Here is a 21814-nt window from a genome sequence, read left to right as displayed (position 1 = left end):
ACTGCATGTAGGCACACATGTAAATTTAAGCATGGATTTTTTTTTCCCTTCTCAGTGGTCAGGATCCAGGTCATTTTACATGCATTATACATGTCTTTGAATCTCCCATATTACTTCACAGATGCACAGGCAAAATGCTCATTGGCTGAGCGTAGGCCTGGGGCAGGAGGGGTTTTTCTGGATGAGCTGCCTCACAGCAGGATGGAGAGGATCAAAGAATCTCTGTTCTCAGGATGGAGTGGGGCACGGGTGGCATTCTTACCATCAGCTGCTTGATGGTGGTGTGATCTTCAGCCTCCCGACCAGAAGTTGGCTCCTTGTGTACAATCTCCACTCGGATATCATTTTTGGCTGACACAACACCTTTGAGATCTAGACAGAAGATAAGAGAAAGTGTAGACAAAAAATTCAGTTCTCATCCTCAGGCGAGAGAGGTCAACTTCCCCACAGCCCCGTGCTGCCACCCGTTTCCCCACCCCACCTCAGAATTTACCCTCCCCTCAGACTGTGAATTTGAAGTTTTGAGGGTTCCCCACCCACAGGCCCTCTGTGGAGATCTCCTTTCGATTAGAATGGGTTTCAAAGGCTGCCCATGCAGGCTGCCCAGCTCCTGGGCACAGAAGCATCAGAATCTCCTGTGGCTGGAGAGGTTGTCCTCCTTCATCCCCTCCCCTCACGTAGCTAGGCCCTGTCATCCTGAGTCCCCATTCTCTTTCAGAAGTTGTCTCTGTCCTTCTGTACCTGGATTTGAACGCCCCATTTCTAGAGTTACAAATCTTAATGATAAAAAGATCATAAGGTCTCCTATCCAATCCAGAGCACACAGAGGTCTGGCTTCCCTGAACGAGGAGCAGCCTGTGAGACAAATCTTACTGAAATCTGCTCTCCTATCATTCCTATGCAGAGGCAGCAGGGCCATCTTGTTGGGTAAGGTTGTAGGTAAGGTTGCTTAGATGGCAGTGGAGAATATGTTAGGGAAAACAGTGGCTTCCTTCCAACAAGGTGATGGCAACCTGTTCTGGTGATTCAACGCATCCTGATTCTAGAAGCTCAGAGTTGGCTGGAGTCACCAGAGTCTTGCCATCCCACCCTCTAATATCACAAATGAGGAAACTGGGGTCTTAAGCACATGTGACTTGCCCAGGGTCACAGAGTAGAAGACTGCACCACACCTATCTCCAACTCAACTCTGCTGTCTTACTTCTCTCCCTTACAAGGGTAAGGTGTTCCGGACCTGAGCCCTATGTACATACATTCTTTAAGAGTGTGCTGGCGCTTGAACTGTACTGCTAATGATGAAAGATATTTAAACCAGAACAACTCTTCACATGCTTTCATGCCCTGTGTGGCTGACTTGCTTTTCAGGTTAAGCTAGTAGTTTGCAGAACAAGGAGGGTCAAACCACCCCCTTCCCTCTGAGATTTTTTTTATCCACCCCAAATAAGAGTGCTAGATGTCCAACCCAGAGCGCTGTGGCCTGTCCTTCTAGATGGAGGCCAGCTGGGTTTGGCTCAGCCTCAGTGGAGCTCCCACTTGCTGCCAGACACCCTCCAGGTGCATAACAGAGCATCGTACCCATCCCTGCCCCAGGAGCTCACAACACTGTTATGGCCCGTTCGTTGCACTCCTGCTTACTTGCTCTCCTGGGCAGTCTAAGCCTGGCCTTTTTCTCTGTCCCCCTCCCTGAGATCCCGGGTCTCCCTCCCGTACTTCTCTGGGAACGGGCACAGCAGAAGGCCACAATGGTTGCCATTAGGACGAGGAAGGCCACGCCAGCTCCTACGGCCACCCCGATGATGACGGCCATTGGCACAGACTCTGTGGGAGAGAAACAGACAAGGCTGATGAGGGACAAGGAAACCTACTGTCCCACTAGAACCCTACCCAGTCCCTCAGGTGCAGCCCCCGTCAAGCTGGGACCAGACCACTGCTGTCTGGGTCCCTCTTGGGAATGTCTTGGTCAGGCCTGGGCAGGCACAGATGGTCCAATAGGGGTCAGCTCTGGATAGGAATGCTAAGGCTGGATAGAGGACACAGGGTAGGTGGAGAGTAAGAGGAGCCAGGGGAAGGGTAAGATGCTAGACCAGACAGTGGAGGGCCGGGGGGTGGGGTGGGGAAGAAAACTAGAGATGCAGGGTGAGGCTAGCCTAATTTAGCTCTCTTCAGCATTGAGGAAGGGATCTGTAATGCATGCAGCAGCTGGTGAGTCATAAGTCCATGGCTTTTCTTTGAAAAAAAAACAAAACATGGTGATGGTCCCTGCCCTTGTTTGTTCGGCTTCTTCCGTACTTCCCTTCCCGTGGTACGGGGAGAGTACACACAACCAACTCTTAAGATTTTCAGCTCTGAGGCGACTTCTCCTTCCAGCCTGCTGGGAATTAGGACCCACAACCCACATGTGCAAGTGTTGGGGCCAGGGAGGTCAATCACATCTTTCTTTGCTACCACAGTGCTCAGGAGAAAAAGCCTTTCCTTTCCAGGAGCTTCCCACCTTCTCCCTTCAACATCCGCCACCTGTTCCAGCCCCAAAGGGCCCAGGGAGCCTCACTTTGCTCCTTTTCCAGCCTGTCTCTGGCTCTTGCCAAATGGGCAAGAATGGTAGGTGATGATACGGGAAGGGAGACTGTTTTCCCATAAAGCTCTGCTCATCCTATGGATGCGTGTGAGCCCTGAACACATGATTTTAGGCCCAAGTCGTCTACCAGGAACAGCTCTAGGAAATTCTGAGGTGGAGAGAAACTGGGTGGTAATGAATCCAAGCCTCTCATCTGGTAAAGACACTGAAGTCCAGAGAAGTCAAGCGATCTATTCAAGGGCACGTGTTGCTACTGCGTGTGAACAAGCTCAACCGAGGTCTCCTCATGCAACTCCCAAGTTCATCCTGCTCTGGTCTCTGGGTCACATGGTGTCCTACAGGTGTCATGGACTCCATCCAGCCCAGGTTGCTTGCTCATTGTCCCCACTTGCTTCATCCCACCTTCCAAGCAGCATGTTCCCTGTCTCTTATCTGTAGAGTGGAGTAGTCATCGTGTGAAGTCAGGGGCTGTTAAGGGCTTTCGGTGAAAGACTGTGGGGAAAGGTCTTGGAGCAGAGCCAGGGGCCCAGCTCTCATCAAGGATTTGGTCCAGTTACTCCGTGTGTATGGAGGACAGCGGTAGACAAAAGCCTTAGCTGGGAGGAAATTCCTCTGAATGCTTGAGCTCCTTCCCCACCCACATTCACCGGCTGGGCTGACCAGCAGAAGGCGAGGTGTTTGCTCTGGAGCTCTGGTTACCGCATCATTGTTCTTTTTTTTTTTTTTTTTCCGTTTGCTGTTTTGGGAATGAAACTTAGGGTTTCATGCATACTAAGTGAGTACCCTGCTACCCTGACCCCAGTTTACTAGAGAGAAAGAAACACGGAGATTCTGGTTCCCAAGCTGTTGCTGTGAAGTGGGGGGCACCTACTAGGCAGATCTGGTATCTCACCACCGCAGGGTTTGGACGTGAATCCTTTTGTTACCTACCTATTCGTGGCCAAGACTACTGCAGAGGTGACAGGAGGTGACTGAGAGGAGGTAAGAATGGCAAATCCCCAAGACTCAAAGGGGAAGTGTGGGGGTTGGGCTCAGAAAACAGGACTGAGAAAAAAAGATGGGATCTCAGCCAAGCTGGCTTTGACAAACAGATGTTTCTGGTTAAACCTCATTGGTTCTGTGGTTTGAATTTCTTTGTTTTGTGTTAGATCTGGCACTCTTGGGATCCCTAGTACATTTCCTAGGGGAAACTCAGGGGTGTCTCAGCTCCTCTCAGAGCCAGTGCATACTCTCTTAAAACCACCAGGTTTCAACTTTCCATCCATAGCTCAGAGAACCAAGGCGACAGAATGGTGGTCACTGCTGACTTGTGCCCTCTACGTCCACATTGCCTTGCGTTGTTAACAACAGGGGATGGGTGCATCTTGGGTAAGCAGTGGCAGAGGAGAAGGGATCTGTGAAGGCAGGTGGCATCCCTTACCAGATCCCCAGTATGTCTCCTCCTCTCCTGGCCCCTTGAAGTTTGATTTAGTTCATCTTTTAAGGCTACTTCTTTCTGGACAGAACGTCCCTTTGAGAAGGACTGGGGAGGGGTTCCCTTGCTTGGTCCTTTCCATCTAAGGAAGGGGACTGGGCCTGAGGGGTCTTAGTCACTGAAGGAGGAAGGGGCATGACATAGAGACAGGAGAGAGTAACTCCACAGGACCTGGACTCCTGGAGAGTCTGAAGATTTAGGTGGCAGATAATTGCTGCTTCTGGATGGACCACAGGGGCCTCTGCGGGGTGGTTGTGATCTAGACTGGTGCTCTGAGAAGGGCATGTGTGTCCAGGGAGTGGAGGACGTGGGGTCCACGGGTAGCTAATTAATGGAGTGGCGTAGGCTGGACAACCAGTGTGGGCAGAGGACTGAGACGGAAGATCCTCAGGCCCATGGCCACTCCTGCAGAGGAGGATTTACCAAGTCCTGCTGTTCTACTCTGGTGTCCTGCCTGGGGGTGCAGAGGGGACAGTTGTCTAGATGGAACCAATCATCCCATGGAGCTTGGTGACCACTCTGCTATGGGAGCCCTGGAGGGGTAGTGTCCAGCAGCCTTGACTTGACGATGAGATGATGCTTCCATGGGGGATACAGGGAACAGGGAAGGTGGTGAGCCAGCAAGCATCAATGAAACAAGCCCCACGCCCCTGGGGAGCAATGTTGAGCTGGGGATGGTACTGAGGAGCAGAGTCATGGAGGGCCTGGAAGTGGAGGGAGGCCAGGGAAGGGATGGGAGTCAGGGTTTCTGAGGATGAGGGATAGGGGGTGGGGTGCTAGAGCTGTGTCCTGGGGAGGAAGGAGCCCTGGACTGTAGTATTAGACAGGTGTCTGGGGTGCCTGGACGCCAGTTGCGGGGAGCCCCTCTCCCACTGCTCTGACTTCACTAAATCCTTGACCTGGGGTGGACAGAGAACTTAGCAGCCTCCCTGCCCCCTATTGAGCCCCTCCCCTACTATCCAAGAGCCCCTCCCTCCATCCCGGGCAGTTCTCATCGGCTCCTCCTTCGTACCTGCTTCCAGCCCGGCTCCCGACTTCATTTCCGAACCTGTTTGGAAATAAAGCAAGCGTCCATAGCCAGGGCCTGGCTGGCCAGGGTAGGGTGGGACAGGGAATTGGTCACCTGGAGGGGTGAAAGGGGGATTCCCTCCTCTGTCATGTCTCTGGGGCTGACCCACAGATCCAGGTTCCCCCAGCTGAACTTGAGTTCATGCAGCCTGACTCCGGCCCTCCGGAACAGGGGTAGGGACAGAGAAAAGTCAAACCTGGAGGAGAGGTTTTGAGGGTGGGTGAGAGTATTAGAGGAGGGCACAGGGGTGAGGGCATCGAGGGGAAGACAAAGAGGGTAGGCAACAGGGTACCAGGGAGGTTTGGATGATGTGTGGATGGTATTATGCAAATTATATGCAAAGCGTTATGCAAAGCAACACCTATTAGGAAGAGGTGTTTGGAGACACTGAGACTTGTGATCCTAGGTGACTTACTGAGGCTTGAGGGGTCTGTTGGGGACCACTCGCTGGGCTTCCAACCTCTGATGCAGAGGCCCAGGCCTGCTGAACACCACCCCTGAGCCCCAGGGCTGGGCACTGGCTGGCAAAGGGAAGACCTGCAAACACGCTGCTGCTATGTGCCAAGGGAGCTTATCTGGCCCAGCTCTCATCTTTCCGGGACTCTCCGTTTGGTAGTCTGAGCCAGGGAACTTTAAATGGAGACCGGAGTTCTAGTGTTTGTTCTGGGACAAGGACTTATTGTGGTGGCTAGGCTGGTCTTGAATGTGTGGGCTCAAGTGATTTTGCTACCTCAATGTACCGTGTAACTAAGAGTTCAGGCACACCCCCCCACGTGCAGCATGAGACCAAGCTCTTAGCTAAGACCAGGAGCTAAGCAATGGGCGTATGGGGTTCTAGAGATGGGGCATAGTGAAGTAAGCTTACGTCATCTTTCCTCCTCCTCTTCTTCCTCTCTCTCTCTCTCTCTCTCTCTCTCTCTCTCTCTCTCTCTCTCTCTCTCAAAATCCAGAAGCTCGGTGCTCCAGAATTGAATAGTGTCTCCTCTAGGGTACAGTGGTCCAGGTGTCTCCTGGGGGTTGCAAGTGCTCTGAGCCCAGCCCCCACGCCCTCACATAGGCAGGGCTGCCCTTCAGCCTTAGCTTTGGCTCATCCTTGGGCAGAATGGGTGGAAGCCAGGGTCTTTGGAAGCCGTTGGGTATTTATCACTGCCAGGAGCCCAGCTCACTCTGTGGTCACCCTTTCCTGAACAGCCTCAGAGGCCATCGCTCAGAGTAGTTTTTTTCCCTTGCTGGGGCCAATGCCCATTGCTGCAGAAGGTAGCTATGTGAGGCTACGTGGCATTTAGGAAGAGCACTATGCCTCTCCTTGCTCCCTGGGCACCCTGGTAGTTCTCACCTTGTTCCTTGAGTCGGATGATCTCTGTGTCAGAGCCGAAGCTGTTCCAGGCTGTACAGTTGTAGATAGTCTGGAAGTCAGCACGCACAATGTTGCTAATGGTCAACGTGGAGATGACGCCTTCCTCCGTGCTCACTGTCTCCACCGTGTAGCGCCCTGATGTCCCTGATTCCAGCACATTCTCCTTCCAGGACCAGGCCTGCCAGATTGTGCAGGGTTAGGAGAGTCCATATCAGGATGACGGTATCACCCCTCCAAGATGCTGACATAGTTAGGCTCATGTCTACAGTCACTGCCACACACCACCAACCTAAACACACGTCCCGAATACAATCAGCCCATACAAACACATTATCATACAGGTACATAGACACCATATCAAACATATGACCAACATGTGTCTACTCTAAGTGTGTACACACATACCTCACACCACAAGCACAGACACACGTGCACATTACAAAATACATATGAATGCTCAACACACACATGCACATCAACATGTGCAAACATGGTATGTATATGCATTATTCCATATACAAATAAACACACATGTACAGTATATTATACACATGCATGCATATAAGCACACACACCACAAACGCTTTTGTACACAAGCACATGACACAAGCCTGGTATTCAAAGGAACTCGTATACTACATCACATCACAATGTACATGTGTATATGTGCCACAGTATGCATAAATATATCACACCATATAAACATATGCTACACCACATATACTCAACATGCCATACATACAAACATTCATGTTTATATACACACATCAAAACTACATCTCCACATACATATACCTCAAATACATATACATATACACACACCGTGACACACAATAGCACATCAGATACTGAATTCCACCAGCATGTACATATAAACATACCAGAACACATTGTGTAATCATACCATATCACACACACCAAGAACACATATTGATGCAAATGCACATATACACACACCATTACACACGAGCATCACACACACACATCACAGTATATAGCACATCACGCACACACAATGCATGCACACATCTTCAGCTGACCATGTACATGCACACCCACCCAGGTTGAGGACATCTCAAGGACATTCTATGTGATGCTGCACTGGGAGCATTTACTAGACAAAGAGCGACCCTACGTGGTAGCCATGTAGTCCTCCACATGGCCACCTGTCTGGGATTCCCTAGTGCTGGGCCTTGGAGAGATGGTTCACAGTGACTTTACAAATTCTGGAAGGCAGGTTATTACCAGACTGCTCTCCACCTCTTGTTGTAACAAGGTGACCTTGAATTGCTTATTCCTCTGTTTTCTCTCCCACTGTTGAGATTACAGGTATGGGCCACCACGCCGTTTTTACAGGAGTATGTTTAGAATTGCATGTGCCATCATCTCCATCTCTTTATTTACAGGATGTCTTTGCATGAATTTTATCAAGTCAGCCATAAATGTAACCTTATTCCATGCTCAATGACAGAAGTGAGAGCCTGGCTTTTCTCTCTCTGGACCAGACCCTTCTTAGTGGGGGGCTCTTTGTGGCACGCTAATTCTACTCACTAAGGCTAGCACCCCTCACACTGTGGCAACCACAAGGGCCTCCAGACATTGCTTGATGCCTCTAGGGGACCTAGTGAGAATCACTAGCCTAGAAATAAATAACTATAAAGAGAAAGACGGCATACCGACGCTCAAGAGTGACAAAAGGAGATCTACCATTGTTATGTGTTAGACTTAGAATTAAAAAACCTAAGGAGTGATGGGAGGCATAGGTAATAGTTACTATGTGCAATTATTTGCAATTTTATATGACTCTTTCAGGCAGTAAATGAGCCAAATGCCTGAGACAATATTTAACAGCAATGCTCTTTAACAACTTTTTAGTTTATCAGACAGCATCTCTGGCACACCAAGGCTCTTATCTGAGCAGTGCTCATCTGCGTCATAGCCTTCCTGCACCGTCGTACTGTGGAGCTGGCTTCTGGGCAGTCCTCTAGCAAGACCATCTGTGCTAGTTTGAATGAGAACTGCCCTCATAGGCTCCTGTGTTTGAATACTTGATCTACATTAATGAAACTGTTTGGGAAGGATTAGAAAGCGAGGTTTTGTTGGAAAAGGTGGGTCACCGGGGTGGGCTTTGAGGTTTCAAGAAGGCTAGTGTTATTCCCAGTTGGTTGTCTGCCTCCTATTTGTATATCAAGACTTGGAGCGCTCAGCTGTTCCTGCCACTATGCCCTTGCTCTGCCATTGTGAACTCCACCTCTCTGACCTGTAAGCCCAATTAAAAACTTTCCTATGCTACCAAGTTACCTTGGTCTTGGTGTTTTGTTACAGTGATATAAAGTAACTAAGACACCATCACTGGGCAGAGGCTTACTAAAACAACACTTTCCCTCAGAAGAGCTACAATAAGCTTCCCTTTTCTTTGTTTTCTTACTGGAGCAGCTATCAGTTTCAGATAAACTGGAGCGTCCAATCTTCTATTTAAAAAGAGGGCTTAGTGGGTAAGGCGCTTGCCACAGGGGCCCCGATGACCTGAGCTGGATCTCCAAAACCTACCTAAGTGTGAAAGAAGAGAGCTGACTCCACAAAGTTGCCCCTGATCTCCCACTCATGCACTATGGCATTTACTCCACCTCCAGGTCCTACTCACACAATGATAAGAAATCAAACAACTTAAGTCTTTCTTAAATGCAAACACCACCCTGCAAATGCTGGTGAACTCCAGAGGCTGTTTGGTCTGCTTTAGAGGCTGAGGGGTTGGAAGAGGACAGGATAACACAGTGGCCATTTTAGAAGGACTGTTTCTATCGGGAAGACACAGTGTACGCCCTGGATATTTGGCAGAAGAGTCTGAAGAGGATGATTCTGGGAGATGCAGGCATGGGTGGCTTGGAGGCTTGAGCATCCCCAAGCTTGCCTGTTCCGAGACAAGAGGCTGCCTTCCCCTTTTTTTGTCTTCAGGGTGTGTTCTCCAGACACAGATAGGTATCGTTTCCCACTACAGTGGGAAGGGAAGCTCCAGAGCCTGCACAGTTTGCAGGCTGCCCAGGCTTTGGCAGAGGTGACCCATGGATACTGGGAGTAGGTACACCGCTGGTACCCTCACCACCCTCCCTCCCTGGAACACTCACGATTCGGTCAGGCGGCGGTGTGCTCCGGATGAAGCACTTGATCTGGCCTTTTTCACCATGGAGAGCATGCTGGGTCTGTGTGCTGGAGATGATGGGGGGTCCTGTTGGAAAGATGACATCATGTTAGGGAGGCAGGAAGCGCAAAGCCCCAGCTGGCACCCTCTTTGGTGGGTTCAGGAGTGTATTCACCAATCCAAACATTCAGCAAACATTTACAGAAGGCCTGTGCGTGCAAGACAGAGTGTGGGGAAGGGGACCTGAAAATAAATTAGTCATAAACCTCTCCAGGGACCCTGAGTGAATGCTCCCAAGTCAGAATCCCCAGAAGGCATAAATAATAAAAGTTGGCGAGTGTTCATACCATAGGAGCGATGCAGATAAAGTACCAACTGGCTTCAGAGGAAAGAAAATAATTCTATTTGCAGATGGGGAATGTTTTGCAAAGGAGGTGGTGAGTTTGGGATGGGAGTCAAGGCAAGCACCAGCTTGAGAGAGGACTGCAAGAGAAAGAATGTCATCTAGCCTTGCTTCGTTGTTGGGATTCAAGTCATTTCTCAGTTGTCCACCAGAGGGCACACTTGCCTAACAAACCGGGTTTCTCTGCTGTGTTGATAAGGGAAGAAAAGTGATGTGTTCCTTCACCAAGGGTGGGAATTACCCTGCAAAGGGGAAGTGTACTAGCGGAGCTCATAGACCTTAGTCCTATGCAGGTCTCAGATGATCCTGTAGTTGATTGTCTTGTTCGTCTCCACATAACAGTTGGCCAGGCCAGGTAAAAAAAACAGCTCCAACAGACCCAGAATTATCCCATACAGTGTGTGTGTGTGTGTGTGTGTGTGTGTGTGTGTGTGTGAGAGAGAGAGAGAGAGAGAGAGAGAGACGGAGACAGAGAGAGATGGAGAGAGGGAGAGACGGAGACAGAGAGAGATGGAGAGAGAGAGAGAGAGAGAGAGAGAGAGAGAGAGAGAGAGAGCGCTAGCTTCTGTGGTCCAGTCTCATTTATCCCATTGGGCAGCCAAGAAATGCCATCCAGAATAAAGCCTGTCTCATGAAACTTCCAGTTAAGTGTCCCTTATCTGCAGGTGACTTCCTGGGCTAGGCTAGGCAGTTGGAAGATTGGGATTGAGGGTGGGGGTGAAAACCTTCTCCCACAATTTCCCAGTCCCTGAGGTGATGGTTGGGATTTAGACTGCAGAACAGAGGGAGAGATCTGGAGAACAGGCAAAATTATGCCGAGAACAAAACAAAAATTGCTGAAAACATAATTGCTGTTTATTAACCACCTTAATTAAAACAGATTTGCATTTCTATGAGTAGTTCTCAGCCAAGGGGGAAAGAGGTATTGGGAGAGATGGCTTCTGAGTTTAGAATGGAAACAACTCTATCTGGTGCACAGGATATAGGTGACTTCAAGGTACAAGCTTTTGCCCTCAGAAGGCTTTAAAGATGAGCTGACTCTTGCTTTCCTCCGAGTTCCTTGGCTCTAAGAAGCCTTTGGCCCCAAGCCACAGCGGCCCTACATTCTGAGGACCCTGGGTAATGCTTTGCTTTGCAGCTGGGCTGAGAAGTGATGATACCATAAAATCTTTTCCTCTCATTTCCCAGGAACTAGGAATCCCCCAGGGGTTCGCAGGGCTCTAAAAGCTGTCAACAAATACATATGCGTTTACAGGCTTCTTAAAAGAAAACAAAAAACTAGGGTAAAGGAAACCGGGCCCAGAGAGCCAGCTCAGGTTACAGCGGAGTCAATTCACTTCCCAAAGGCCACTGGAGTGGCTGTCACTCACTGAAGGGGTTGCAGAGCTGGAGATGGCTGTATTCTAGGCACCCAGGTTCCTATGTACCAGGCTCACCACCCCTCCACCCGGTGTTCAATTACAGGCAGATGGACAGTCCCACCCCTGAGCAGGTTCCTCCCTTAGAGTCATTTCCTCCAGGCCCCAATCTCGGTGGGATTAGCAGAAAGTAAGCATAGGGAAGCTTCCTTCCTCCTGCTGATTCCTTCAGCTGTGCTCCGTCCAGCCACGCAGGGAAGATGTGCAGGCTGAGAGAATACATGTTGGCTGGATGCCAGAGCCTGCCCTGGAATGTGGGTCCCTCCGAGGTGTGTGTGTTTCCCAGGAGCAAAGGAAGAGTTCTTTCCCCCAAAAAAGTCTCTTTAAGTCCCCATTGAGAAATGCCCGGATGTCTTAGAGCAACAGTAAAAATGCCAGCCCCTCCTTACAGCCCCTTTCCCCGAGACACAAGGATGCTCAGTTAATAGCTCCAGGTTTGGGGATTCTGGTGGGAACGTGTGTCTGAGGGTCCTTAGCCTCCGGGTTACAGCTGACAACAGGCCTGGCAGCTTGGCTCCTCAGCGCCCTCCCCAGAGTGGGCAGTGGGGAGGGCGGCCGATTTCGCTGTGGCCTGGCGCACTGAGGAGTGTCAGACTCGGCGCGGCGCGGCAGGAAAAGGCTGCAGCCTGTGTTGCCATGGATATACGGAGGCGCGATCAGATGCTGTTATTTTTAGCCCTGCAGTGCCAATTTATTGGTGGCATCCTGGGGACACGCAGGAAAGGCAGGAGGGCTTGGGAGCCTGGGTTCTGCCTGGGGCAGGTGATGTGTGAGTGCTCTGGGCTCTGGGCAGATTGAGTAGACCAGGTCCGTGCCTCTGCAGCCGGTGCCTCTCTCAGGAGAGGAGAAGAACGACTGGGCAGGAACTGAGCAATGGGGACAGTGGAGGGGTGCTGGGGAGGCATCCAGCTGGGCTTGTTTTTCCAGAAAAGGGGGAGAATACATGGTTTTCCATGGGTGGTTTCCTAGGTTGAGATAAAGTCACTTCGGTTCGTTTCCAGAACTTGGCTCAAACCCTGCTTTCAGATCAGGACCCTAAAGCCTCACACAAGGGCCTGTGACCTCTGACCTCTTTTTCTTGGCCAGGATAAAAATTTATCACCTAATCATTCCTCAGCTGGGATTCTTTTGAAGGTATTGGAAAGGAGGAGGTTGTCCACAAACTTACCAGCTTGCCTTTGCCTCCACGGACAGACAGAATGCTATATTCGGGGCAACAATGCCTAGAGTCAGTGACTACCCCTTTGGGGGGGACGATGCCTGGTATTAAGATGCCTTAACTCTTTCCCCTCCTTCCCGTTCCCCCCCACATTGTGCTGTTTGCATGAGACCCTTACCATTGACAGTCAAGGTCACCTCTCTCTCCCCAGCTCCTACCCGGGGCACCACAGCTCGGCACACGTACTTCCCGGCATCCTCCTGGCGGACAGATTTGAGGGTCAGGGTCTTCTCATTGCTCAGGACCTAGGAGGAGGGGGAGGATCAGACACAAAGAGTAAGGGAAGGCTGCCTCTGCCTGGGGTCGCTGGCTGACATAGAGGCCAGCATCTCTGTAAACACCAAGGTGACGTGCAGTTAGGAGGCAGATGGTACCATTTAGACTTTGGAGAGGAAACTCCCCTCCCCCCAAACATGGACACCCCCTTCTTCCAGCTGCACTCCTGTGAGTGTAGTGCATGGTGGCACTAGAAGAATGAGACTCCCTAACCGAGGACCCATGGCTTCTTCATACCGAGAGATGGATGCTACTCTCCTGTGACCTCCCAGCTGCCCATGGGTAAAATTACCCTACAACTGAATGTGGAGGGCCCTTGAATCCAGGTTTTCAGAGTCATGCTTACTATCCCCGTGGGAGACAGCTGGAGGCGATGCTATGACCACAGTCTTAGACACTAGCTATTCCTGGCTCCAGCCCTGGATGCCTCCATGGTATAGGTCAGTTACTATCTCAGAGGCTCATCTGTATAATGGGGGCAGTGACCCCATCTGGAACAGTGCTGCAACTCGGAGAACATAATAGGCTACCCAAAGGTTGGCTTCTTCTGCCTGTCCCTAAAGCATTGTGCTAAGACTGAGGGTAAATTTATCTAGGGTAAGTTTGGAAGTTTTTCTAGTGCCTGGGCAGAGTGTGCTCAGAGTGATATGGGTACAGGTAGGCCCTTGAGCTCCGATTTCTCTTTCTGGGACCCCTTTGACTTATTATAGAGATTGACTCTCCCCAAAGTCTCCTGCTTGCTTCCCTATCTGCCCCCCCCCCCCAGTTTCTGTCATAGAACCCAGAAGTCTGGCCTGAGGACTCACCACACCAGAACCCCGTTTCATCCACACGATGGTGAGAGATGGGTTGCCGATCCATGCGCAGCTGAAGACGGCATCTGAGCCTAGATCTACGAGCAGGGACTGTGGTTCTGAGGTCATCCGGGGACCAACTGCCATGGGGAGAGAAGAGGAAATGGGCTCAGGAGGGCTGGGAGGCTCTGGACAGCCTTCTTCTCTCTTCTTTTCACCCCCACCCCAACTGGAAGGAGGGAGGCACTGGGTTCGTCACCTCTGTTTCAAGTCTCTGACGCGGTATGGGAGCAGACTCCGGAAGTGAGGATGAGATCCCCCTTCTCCAGGCTCAACTTTTCTCAGGCCCACAGAGTAGGCAGTACCAGCCACAGGATGAATGCACTTGGGCCAATTTTTGCCTTGGTTTACCTCTCAACTCCTTCCTTTTTGTCCCTGTCCTGTTTGGCTGCAGAAAGTGCAGGGAATCTCCTGCTTCAGAATCCTGGGCTTTGGGACCATGACTTGAAATGACTTGGCCCAACTGGAACCCTTCTAGAGTGTACTTTTTCAGGGTGTCTTCTATCCGAGACACCACAGACACTCTTCTTATCCTTCTAGAAGTAGACTAGCTCCTGGCCCCATTTCTGACACCTCTACTAAGTACGTGTGAGTCCTTCTCTGCCCTGTTACAGCACACTGGCCTATAGACCAAACCTTGTTTCATACAGTGGCTAGGGTATTTGGAGAGCTGCCCAGGAAGGCCTTGGGGGCACTTCTTTGAAGGGATAAAGCCTGAACTCTAGAATTGGGAGATAGAGACTCGCTTCAAGATGTAACAGATAAGACAACACACCTGCTGAGTCTTTGTGGGACGAAAGAGTCGGGCCACGTCAAGTTTGTGAAAGTGCTTTTAAAACTAAAGGGCATATGTGAGCTGGCCACATGTGCTGTTGCGATGGCGGCTCAGGCTGGCCTCCAACTCGAGGCAGTCTTCCTGCCTTAGCCGTTTGAGGGCTTGGATCGCAGGCATGTGCCGCCACTCTGGTTTTTGTAACTGCTTCTGAATGCACCCCACTAACTAGGTTGCCTCATCTGTTGGGCCACTGGTGAGAAGAGGGGGCTATGAGTCCCCTTGGTGGGACGGTGGCGTGTGTGTGCACAGGTAATGGATTTGGCCATTGTTTGGTCTCAGTTAAGTCGTAAGTCACCCTACCACTTAGTCACTGTGTGTGCTTGAGTGTCCATCTCCCTCATTTTGAAAATAGAAATAATAAGATATACGCATGGACTGTATGTTTGTGTCTCCCTCAGAATTATATGGTGAAACCCCCAAGGTGGATTATTAGGAGGTGATTGGGATACAAGGGTGCTCTAACAGTCATGCTGGCCCTCGATTCTTGCTGGTCAGGTCCCCCAGTCCATGGTGACTAGTCACTGCGCTCTGGGCTGTTGGAGCAGTCCAAGATCTAAGTAGGAGTGGTAGCAGGGGAAGCTGTAAGCACAAAATGTGGTACCCTAGACTGTGGGTGATGAGTCTCAGTGAGACTCCACCCACTGTCAGGGTCTTCTGAGTCCCCACACTCACAGTAGACGTCCACCGTACGGCTGAGGTTGGTACTGCCCAGGGCATTGGTCACTTCACAGGACACAGGCTCCGAGAAGTATGTGTAGTCCACGGTGGTCCTGTACAGCTCCCCAGATGCTTCTTTGATGATTTGACCCCGTTTGGCCCACCTGCAATGGAGGCCAGAGGTTGATGGGGGCATCCTTTGGGAAGCTAGACATATCTATCCTTCGAGGAAACAAGGAGGGGATGATCTTGTACCCACAACGTGGTCATGCAGGTGATTGACTCTGAACCGTGGTCACCACGCAGTCGGAGGCACTTGACAAGTAAGTCACGCCGGAGGTGGCAGAGTTACCTGGCTGATCACTCCATGGTATCCAGGTCATTAGCTAATCCAGCTCTCGTGACCAGACAGCCTGGCCATACTCTGTTCTGGTCCCTCTCCTGGATCTTGTAGGGAAAGGCGGGAGGCTGAGGGCACGGCATCTGAGGTGAGGGCTAATGGTGCATGCCCTGTATATACAGTACATTACGCACATGAGTGTGTGCATCTCCCTATACACACAAGTTTGGTTTCCAGCAAGAAGATGTAGGACGAGGTTACTGAACCTCTGCATTATGCTCTTACTCACCTCTGACCCATCTCCTGCCCCTGTGCATATCCCTCATTGTGCCCGTCTTCTTGGAAATCTTTTCAGCCTCCCTTCTAGGGTAGGGACTTGATTTTACTGTTAACTCTGTCCTTCCACCCTGGCTTTGTTCCTTTGGGGCCACAGACCCATTAGCCCAAGTTGAGTGGGGATCAATGGGTAGAAAAATTCTCCCATGAGCTGATCAGTACAGTACTGAAAGGAAGAAACTGTGAACTCTCAGGCTTCATGGTTGGTCTTAGTCCTGGAGTAGTGATCACCATATTAAAGAGGTCACAGATGACCATCATGTACATATGCGTGTGTTCACGTGCAAAAACACGTATAATGTATGCACATACGCTCATGAGGGTTTCCATGTGTGGTGTGCAAGTGTGAGTATATGCATGCATGCCTATATTTACATACGTGTACACGAGAATTTGTGTGCAAGTGAATCTGTGAAAGGACATGGGTGTATAAATGTACATGAAGGAGTTTGTTTGCATGCAAGTTTGAATATGTGCATGCATATATGTGTGCATCTGTAAGCGTGAGAATGTGCACGTGTGTGCACACAAAGGTTTGCCTGTGTGCACTTGTGAGTATGTGCTTGTGTGCTTGTGTAAATAAGGGAGTTTCATGAATATAAATGTGGATATGTGTTTTTGTGTCCATATAAGGGATTTACATGTGTGTAGGTATATGTGCATGCATGTACACATATGCAGATGAGTGCAGGTAAGTAAATGTCTATGAATATTTACATATGTGTATATGTGCGCATGTGAGAATATAAATGTGTGCAAGTGTGTGTGTGTGTCTATGTGCATGTGTTTGTGTATGTGAAGATTTGTATGCGTGCAGGTGTACATGCATGTGTGTATGTGTGCCTATGAGGGTTTACATGCGTGAGTATGAATTTATATGTGTGTGTGTGTGTGTTTGTGTAGATGTAGATTTTAGATCCCTAAAGGGAAAGCATTTACAGCTTTTTGGTTTAAACTTATTGTACACAACATTCACTCTTTGAGAACACGAAACTTCTAACCAGGCCCCTGGGACTCTGCAGCCGGTCTTGGGATGTTTCCAGAGCTCCAGAGCCTCTGGGCTCCTCTGCTGTTGAATGTACTTGCCCCTCCTGGGGACCTCTGCTGCTCCTCTTCCCTTCCTTCTGCTGCTCCCGGCCCTTTCTTGGCGATACTGAGCCTATCTCCTCCCTCTCTCCACTGGTTCTCAGCCCAGTGTGTCCTGCCTAGCCCCTAGAGAGATGGCTACTTCTCCACATCCCAAGGAACACCTAGACTGGCGCCGTGTGGTTGTTATCGCGAATTAATATCGAGTAACTATTAAGAACACAATTAATAATAACAATTACAGTTTAACAACAGAGCAAACCATAGCTCCCTGAGAGCTTAAGGAGCTTCCCAGCAAACCATTATGAGTTATTCATGAGTCGTTTCAATTCCTAACTTTAATTTAATGACCAGACTTAATAGTCAGGCACGGCCCCTGCCTGAGGTGGATTAATTCCATTCCAGACACACAGCTGGGGATCAGTGTCCAGCCTCTACTCCTTCCACCCTGCTGGAGGGAGGGCTTCTAAGTGGTGGGGACTCTGGTGAGGAGCTGATTGCTGAGGGGGTGGGGTAAGGAGAGGCCCAGGTAAGCTTTCTCTGCACTTGATACTCACAGCATATAGCTGGGGCTGGGCCTGTGTCTGTGCCCAGGGATATCGGTTCAGACAGGCAGGCTGTGTTTCTTTGGGGGAATCCTGGAGAAAATGGAATCTTCTTCCCTCTCTTTCTGGGGGGGAGCTTAGGGAGGGTCACGCTCCCCAGGATCTGATTGTTGGAACTCCTGGGGTCCAATAGGCTTGAAACCCAGTACTCCAGGACCTGTGGCTGCACCTTGCATGCCAGGAGGGCATTTCTTTACACCCAAAGGAACCAGAGAGAAGGAGAAGGATTAGGAAAGGCTGGTCATGGGAAGTTTTCCACTTTAGGTGAAATCTGAGTCGAGTCTCCAAAGAGAAGATGACAGGAAGGACGGTCTGAATCTCCTGTTTCAGGGTCATGGTAGAAGGAGGGAGTTGTCTACAGGACTGGATTTCAGGAGGCTGAACCCTGGGCTTTTTTTGGAAGGGGACCCCCTCCAAACTCATTAAGGGGTCTCTTATCTTGACTATCCAGTCTTCCTTCCCCTCTCTTACTCCCTTCGCACATCAAACAGCCCCCTGTAAGCCCTTCCAGAAGCACTCAGCCTGAGAATATCTCATTCCAGTACTGGACCTCAGGGTTCCAGAGCCGAAGAGCAGTTTCCTTCCTAACCCACATATCCCCTCACAGTCTGTGGCTCAGCCCCCTCTGCCTGGTCCCCACCACTGCATCTTCACATTCTCCCCCAGGCCCTCGCCGGACTGCTTTAGCTTAAGCCTTTTCAATCAATGTCTAATTTGGTCTGAACAAATGTAAGAGGATTAATTATTTATATCACAGAATCAAGAGGCCCAACATGTCACATCTGTAGGCTGGTGTGTCAAACAGCCCTGTATGCTTTTATCTTGTATTGTGTTCTGTTATCCCGTATCTGCTGGAGCCCTCCAGCGGATAAAGTCCAGAGCACCTCTTGTGTATAAGCCTGGTCCACTAACCCAGGCTCTGAGTCCCTGCGGACAGTGAAGAGGCAACGCCCATGCTCAGTCAGGGCCATCTCAGGGTAGGGTTGAGAGAGGGAACATGTTTAATTTCAGAGATTACAGCCTCTTAGGTGGATGGGGGTGGGAGGGGAAACAATCAAGATGAACGAACGGAAGAAGCAAAGATTCCTATACTCTTGTCAACGTCATTTGGGGACAAAATATTAATGTAGTTCTGTTATAGACTTGCTTAGGGCATTTCCTCCTGGGTACAAGTGCAACATGAAAATGGAAGTGGGGGGCTGGCAAGACTTTGGTGGAGGGAAGGGGCGCAACAGGGGCTCCAAACCTCTTCTTGCCTCAACAGACCAGGCCAACCACCCTGGCTTTCCCGCCACTTCCCGGGAGCCAGAAGGGCTCCCAAGGTCTTCTGAGTCTTAGAGCAAGCCCGAGCTGGTACTGCTACGCTTTTAGAACCAGCGGTTAATCAGAAGGTCCTAAGAATTGGTAGCAAACAAGAACAGTGGTCATGTGCAGGGAGCCTAGCCACCCTGTGTCTCTTCTAACACCAGGAGCTCACGTGGGATTCAAATACGCTCCAGGGTAGGATAGGAAAGGAGGGAAGGCGTCCCACAGGACACACTGGTCCAGGGAAATTGCGTGCTCTCTCTGTGTTCATTTACTAACTTGTTAGCTTGAAGAAACTCCAGTTTCAAATTGAAAGAAGAGTTTTAATATTCTCACTAGCTGTCATCTTTCATCACCTAGATTTGCTGGTTGTTCACGTTGGATCACGTGTTTCAAAATGACCTCCGGTGTAGGCTCACACTTTCTCCTTGCCCTTGCTGTTCTGCGTCCTTGAGATGGGTGATCAGGGGAGTCATCCCTAGCAGCTGGGTACCCTACTGAGGTCAGATGGCAGGTGGAGGGCATGCTGCCATGCTTGTTCCACAGATCACTGGGCCCTCGGGTCACAGGGAGTCTGGCAGTGACATGGAAATGGGGGGTTGAGTGTTCCAATCTCTAGGGCCCCATAGGCATCTGGGGGATCGCTGTGATGGTCAGTGGACGGGCTGTGTGCCTGTCTGGTGGGGGATGCTTATGGATGAGAAGGGAACTGGCATTTGAAGTGTCTCCTGGGTACAGGATACCTGTCTAGGGACCTTGAGCTGAGAGCTGGGGTCAGACAGGAGAGAAACGCAGAGATGGCAGGTGCAGTTAGAAGCCCAGAGACAGAAACCATTTTTAGTTCCTTCTGCATATTCTGTCACTTCTGGGCAGTGCCAGATCCAGGCCAAACCAGTCTCTGGGACTGACTGGATCCCAGGATTCCTGGGAGTGGGAGGTTCTTCACCTTTGTGGTGGGCATCAGAGGCTGTCTGATCTTCTTGCTTCCAGTGCAGCAAGGGTTAACTCAGGAGGGATGGATAGAGAGACTGTGGGCCTCCCTGACTTTTGACCCCACTGCTGCTCTATTATCCACACCACAGGGAGCCAGAGAAGTTCACTATGTCCACCCTGAGCCTGCTGTGGCATCTTCTGTGGTCCATTGCCCTTTCTTCCACCTGCTGGGACCGCTCGGCCTCGTGCCTCATGTCTTCCCTCTCCTCCACATCCCTAGTCATTGCTTTCCTAGTCTGGGACCATTAGCATTTGTGCCACTTGCAGAAGTGGCAGCTTAATAGCTCGTATCCATAGTGGAGGTGATGCCCTGGGCTCTGCCATCAAGCCTGGGCTGCTGGGAAGTGAGGGTCATTGGAAGTTCTGCAAAACATCTAAAGGAGCGAGCATGCCACACCTGCGCTTGGATACCTGTGAGGCCGCTTAGCTTCTGGAATGCTGTGTGGTGATGTGCACAGACAGAAAGCTGCCCAGAGCGGCAGCTCCGAAGGCGTATTTGATCAGTCAGATGCATGGAAGGAATGTCTAGTTTATGCCATGCGATACACTGCATGCTGAGAGCCATAAGTGACTAAATTGCAGTTCCTGCCTCTGAGAAACTCGGTCAGAAGGCGGAGACAAACATGGGAGAAACAGTGATGCCTTTATTAGTGTTGTGGATGAGGACGCGGGGCGGGGTGGTGGCTCTGCAGGATCCCAGGTGCCCCTTGAGCTCTGGCCAGGTATCCAGTGCTAAGTACACTAACTTACCCATTCTGCTAGTGGTTTCATCACTTATCTGAGCCTTGCTCTGTCATTTTAGAAGTATGGAATAAACAAGCCATTGAAACAGGAGAGGCACCTCTGGTTTCCTGGCAGAGGGAGTGCAGGGGAGCTTGAAGAAAACAGAGGGTCTGCTTGGCTCGCGGGTGGGGCTGGAGTGGGGGAGGGGTGGAGAAGTCTGTTTGGACACCTGCTGTGAAGCACAGCCTGTGGACACGTGTGACATGCCACGTGACAGGCACGGGGTGGAGAAGCTTTAGACCAAGCTGTCTTCACAGCAGCGAAGCTCACCTGTACTGGGTGACAGCTGGGTTGGCCTTTGCAGAGCAGTGGAACGTGACGATGTTGTCCTCCAGCACCGGCTGTGGTTCTACCGACAAGTTGACAAGGGGGGGATCTGCAGGCAGAAGAGAGTCGCATACAGACTGATGATGGAACAGGGCAGGAAGGCATGGAAGGTCAAAGCCAGGGTTCCTCCCACCCAGGAACCATCACGATGGGTCCCCGGAGTCTGGGAGTGACTGCTTCAGGTAGCCCTGGGTGCTGGGTGCAGTCTCTCTGTGACTCAAGGTCTGAAGGGAAGTGAACATATGTCTCTGGTGCACCGATTTCCCAGGCCCCAGGTGTGTGCAGCCTAGCTTCCAATCCAGTCCACTCGAGGGGAGTGGTGGGAAGGGACAGTCAGCCCTCAGGACAAGCTTTCTGTCTGTGAAATGTCTGTTTATTATCTCCACGTAAAGGTTGCGGGGCTCCAGGTAACTTGAAAGTGGCATCTACACCCTTTCATCATGCAATCATCTCTGCTGAGTCCTGGCTGGTGTCACCAGGCCCTCAGCATCCTGTGCGGGGGTCGCTCGTTTTTTCCTCTGACAAGATAGGAAGCACACTCTGAAGCTCTAAGTGATCTGAGGTGGAAAAGACAGAAACTGGGAGATGGGAGCCACAGAAAGAGCACACGGAAGGGTTTGGGGTGGGCGTGGCAAAGCGTATAACATAGAGGAGAGATGTGAGGACCACAGGGAGAGACAGAGAACCCAGAGGGACAGAGACATATGCAGACATGAGGAAGGGAGAGAGAGAGAGAGAGAGAGAGAGAGAGAGAGAGAGAGAG

At 50.6% G+C, this 21814-nt stretch overlaps 1 protein-coding gene across 7 annotated transcripts in view; it reads right to left on the bottom strand.

The window, feature by feature from the left end:
* The window catches only part of Kirrel3 (kirre like nephrin family adhesion molecule 3), a 562524-nt gene that overhangs the window by 6581 nt on the left and 534129 nt on the right, over nucleotides 1-21814 (bottom strand). For 4 of the 7 annotated variants that reach the window (XM_026779203.1, XM_026779204.1, XM_013346296.2 and 1 more), the window contains 9 exons: nucleotides 20995-21100; nucleotides 15292-15440; nucleotides 13737-13864; nucleotides 12773-12899; nucleotides 9601-9701; nucleotides 6455-6653; nucleotides 5062-5097; nucleotides 1636-1818; nucleotides 263-372 (listed from right to left, as the gene is read on the bottom strand). In XM_026779203.1, coding sequence (XP_026635004.1) covers nucleotides 263-372; nucleotides 1636-1818; nucleotides 5062-5097; nucleotides 6455-6653; nucleotides 9601-9701; nucleotides 12773-12899; nucleotides 13737-13864; nucleotides 15292-15440; nucleotides 20995-21100 — 1139 coding nt within the window. The remainder of the gene's footprint in view (nucleotides 1-262; nucleotides 373-1635; nucleotides 1819-5061; nucleotides 5098-6454; nucleotides 6654-9600; nucleotides 9702-12772; nucleotides 12900-13736; nucleotides 13865-15291; nucleotides 15441-20994; nucleotides 21101-21814) is intronic. The other 3 variants (XM_026779208.1, XM_026779205.1, XM_026779207.1) reach the window with 2 other exon arrangements.

The sequence above is a fragment of the Microtus ochrogaster genome, chromosome 5, assembly GCF_000317375.1.
Source record: "Microtus ochrogaster isolate Prairie Vole_2 chromosome 5, MicOch1.0, whole genome shotgun sequence".
Taxonomy (NCBI): domain Eukaryota; kingdom Metazoa; phylum Chordata; class Mammalia; order Rodentia; family Cricetidae; genus Microtus; species Microtus ochrogaster.
This window is presented reverse-complemented; position numbering and strand designations above follow the sequence as displayed.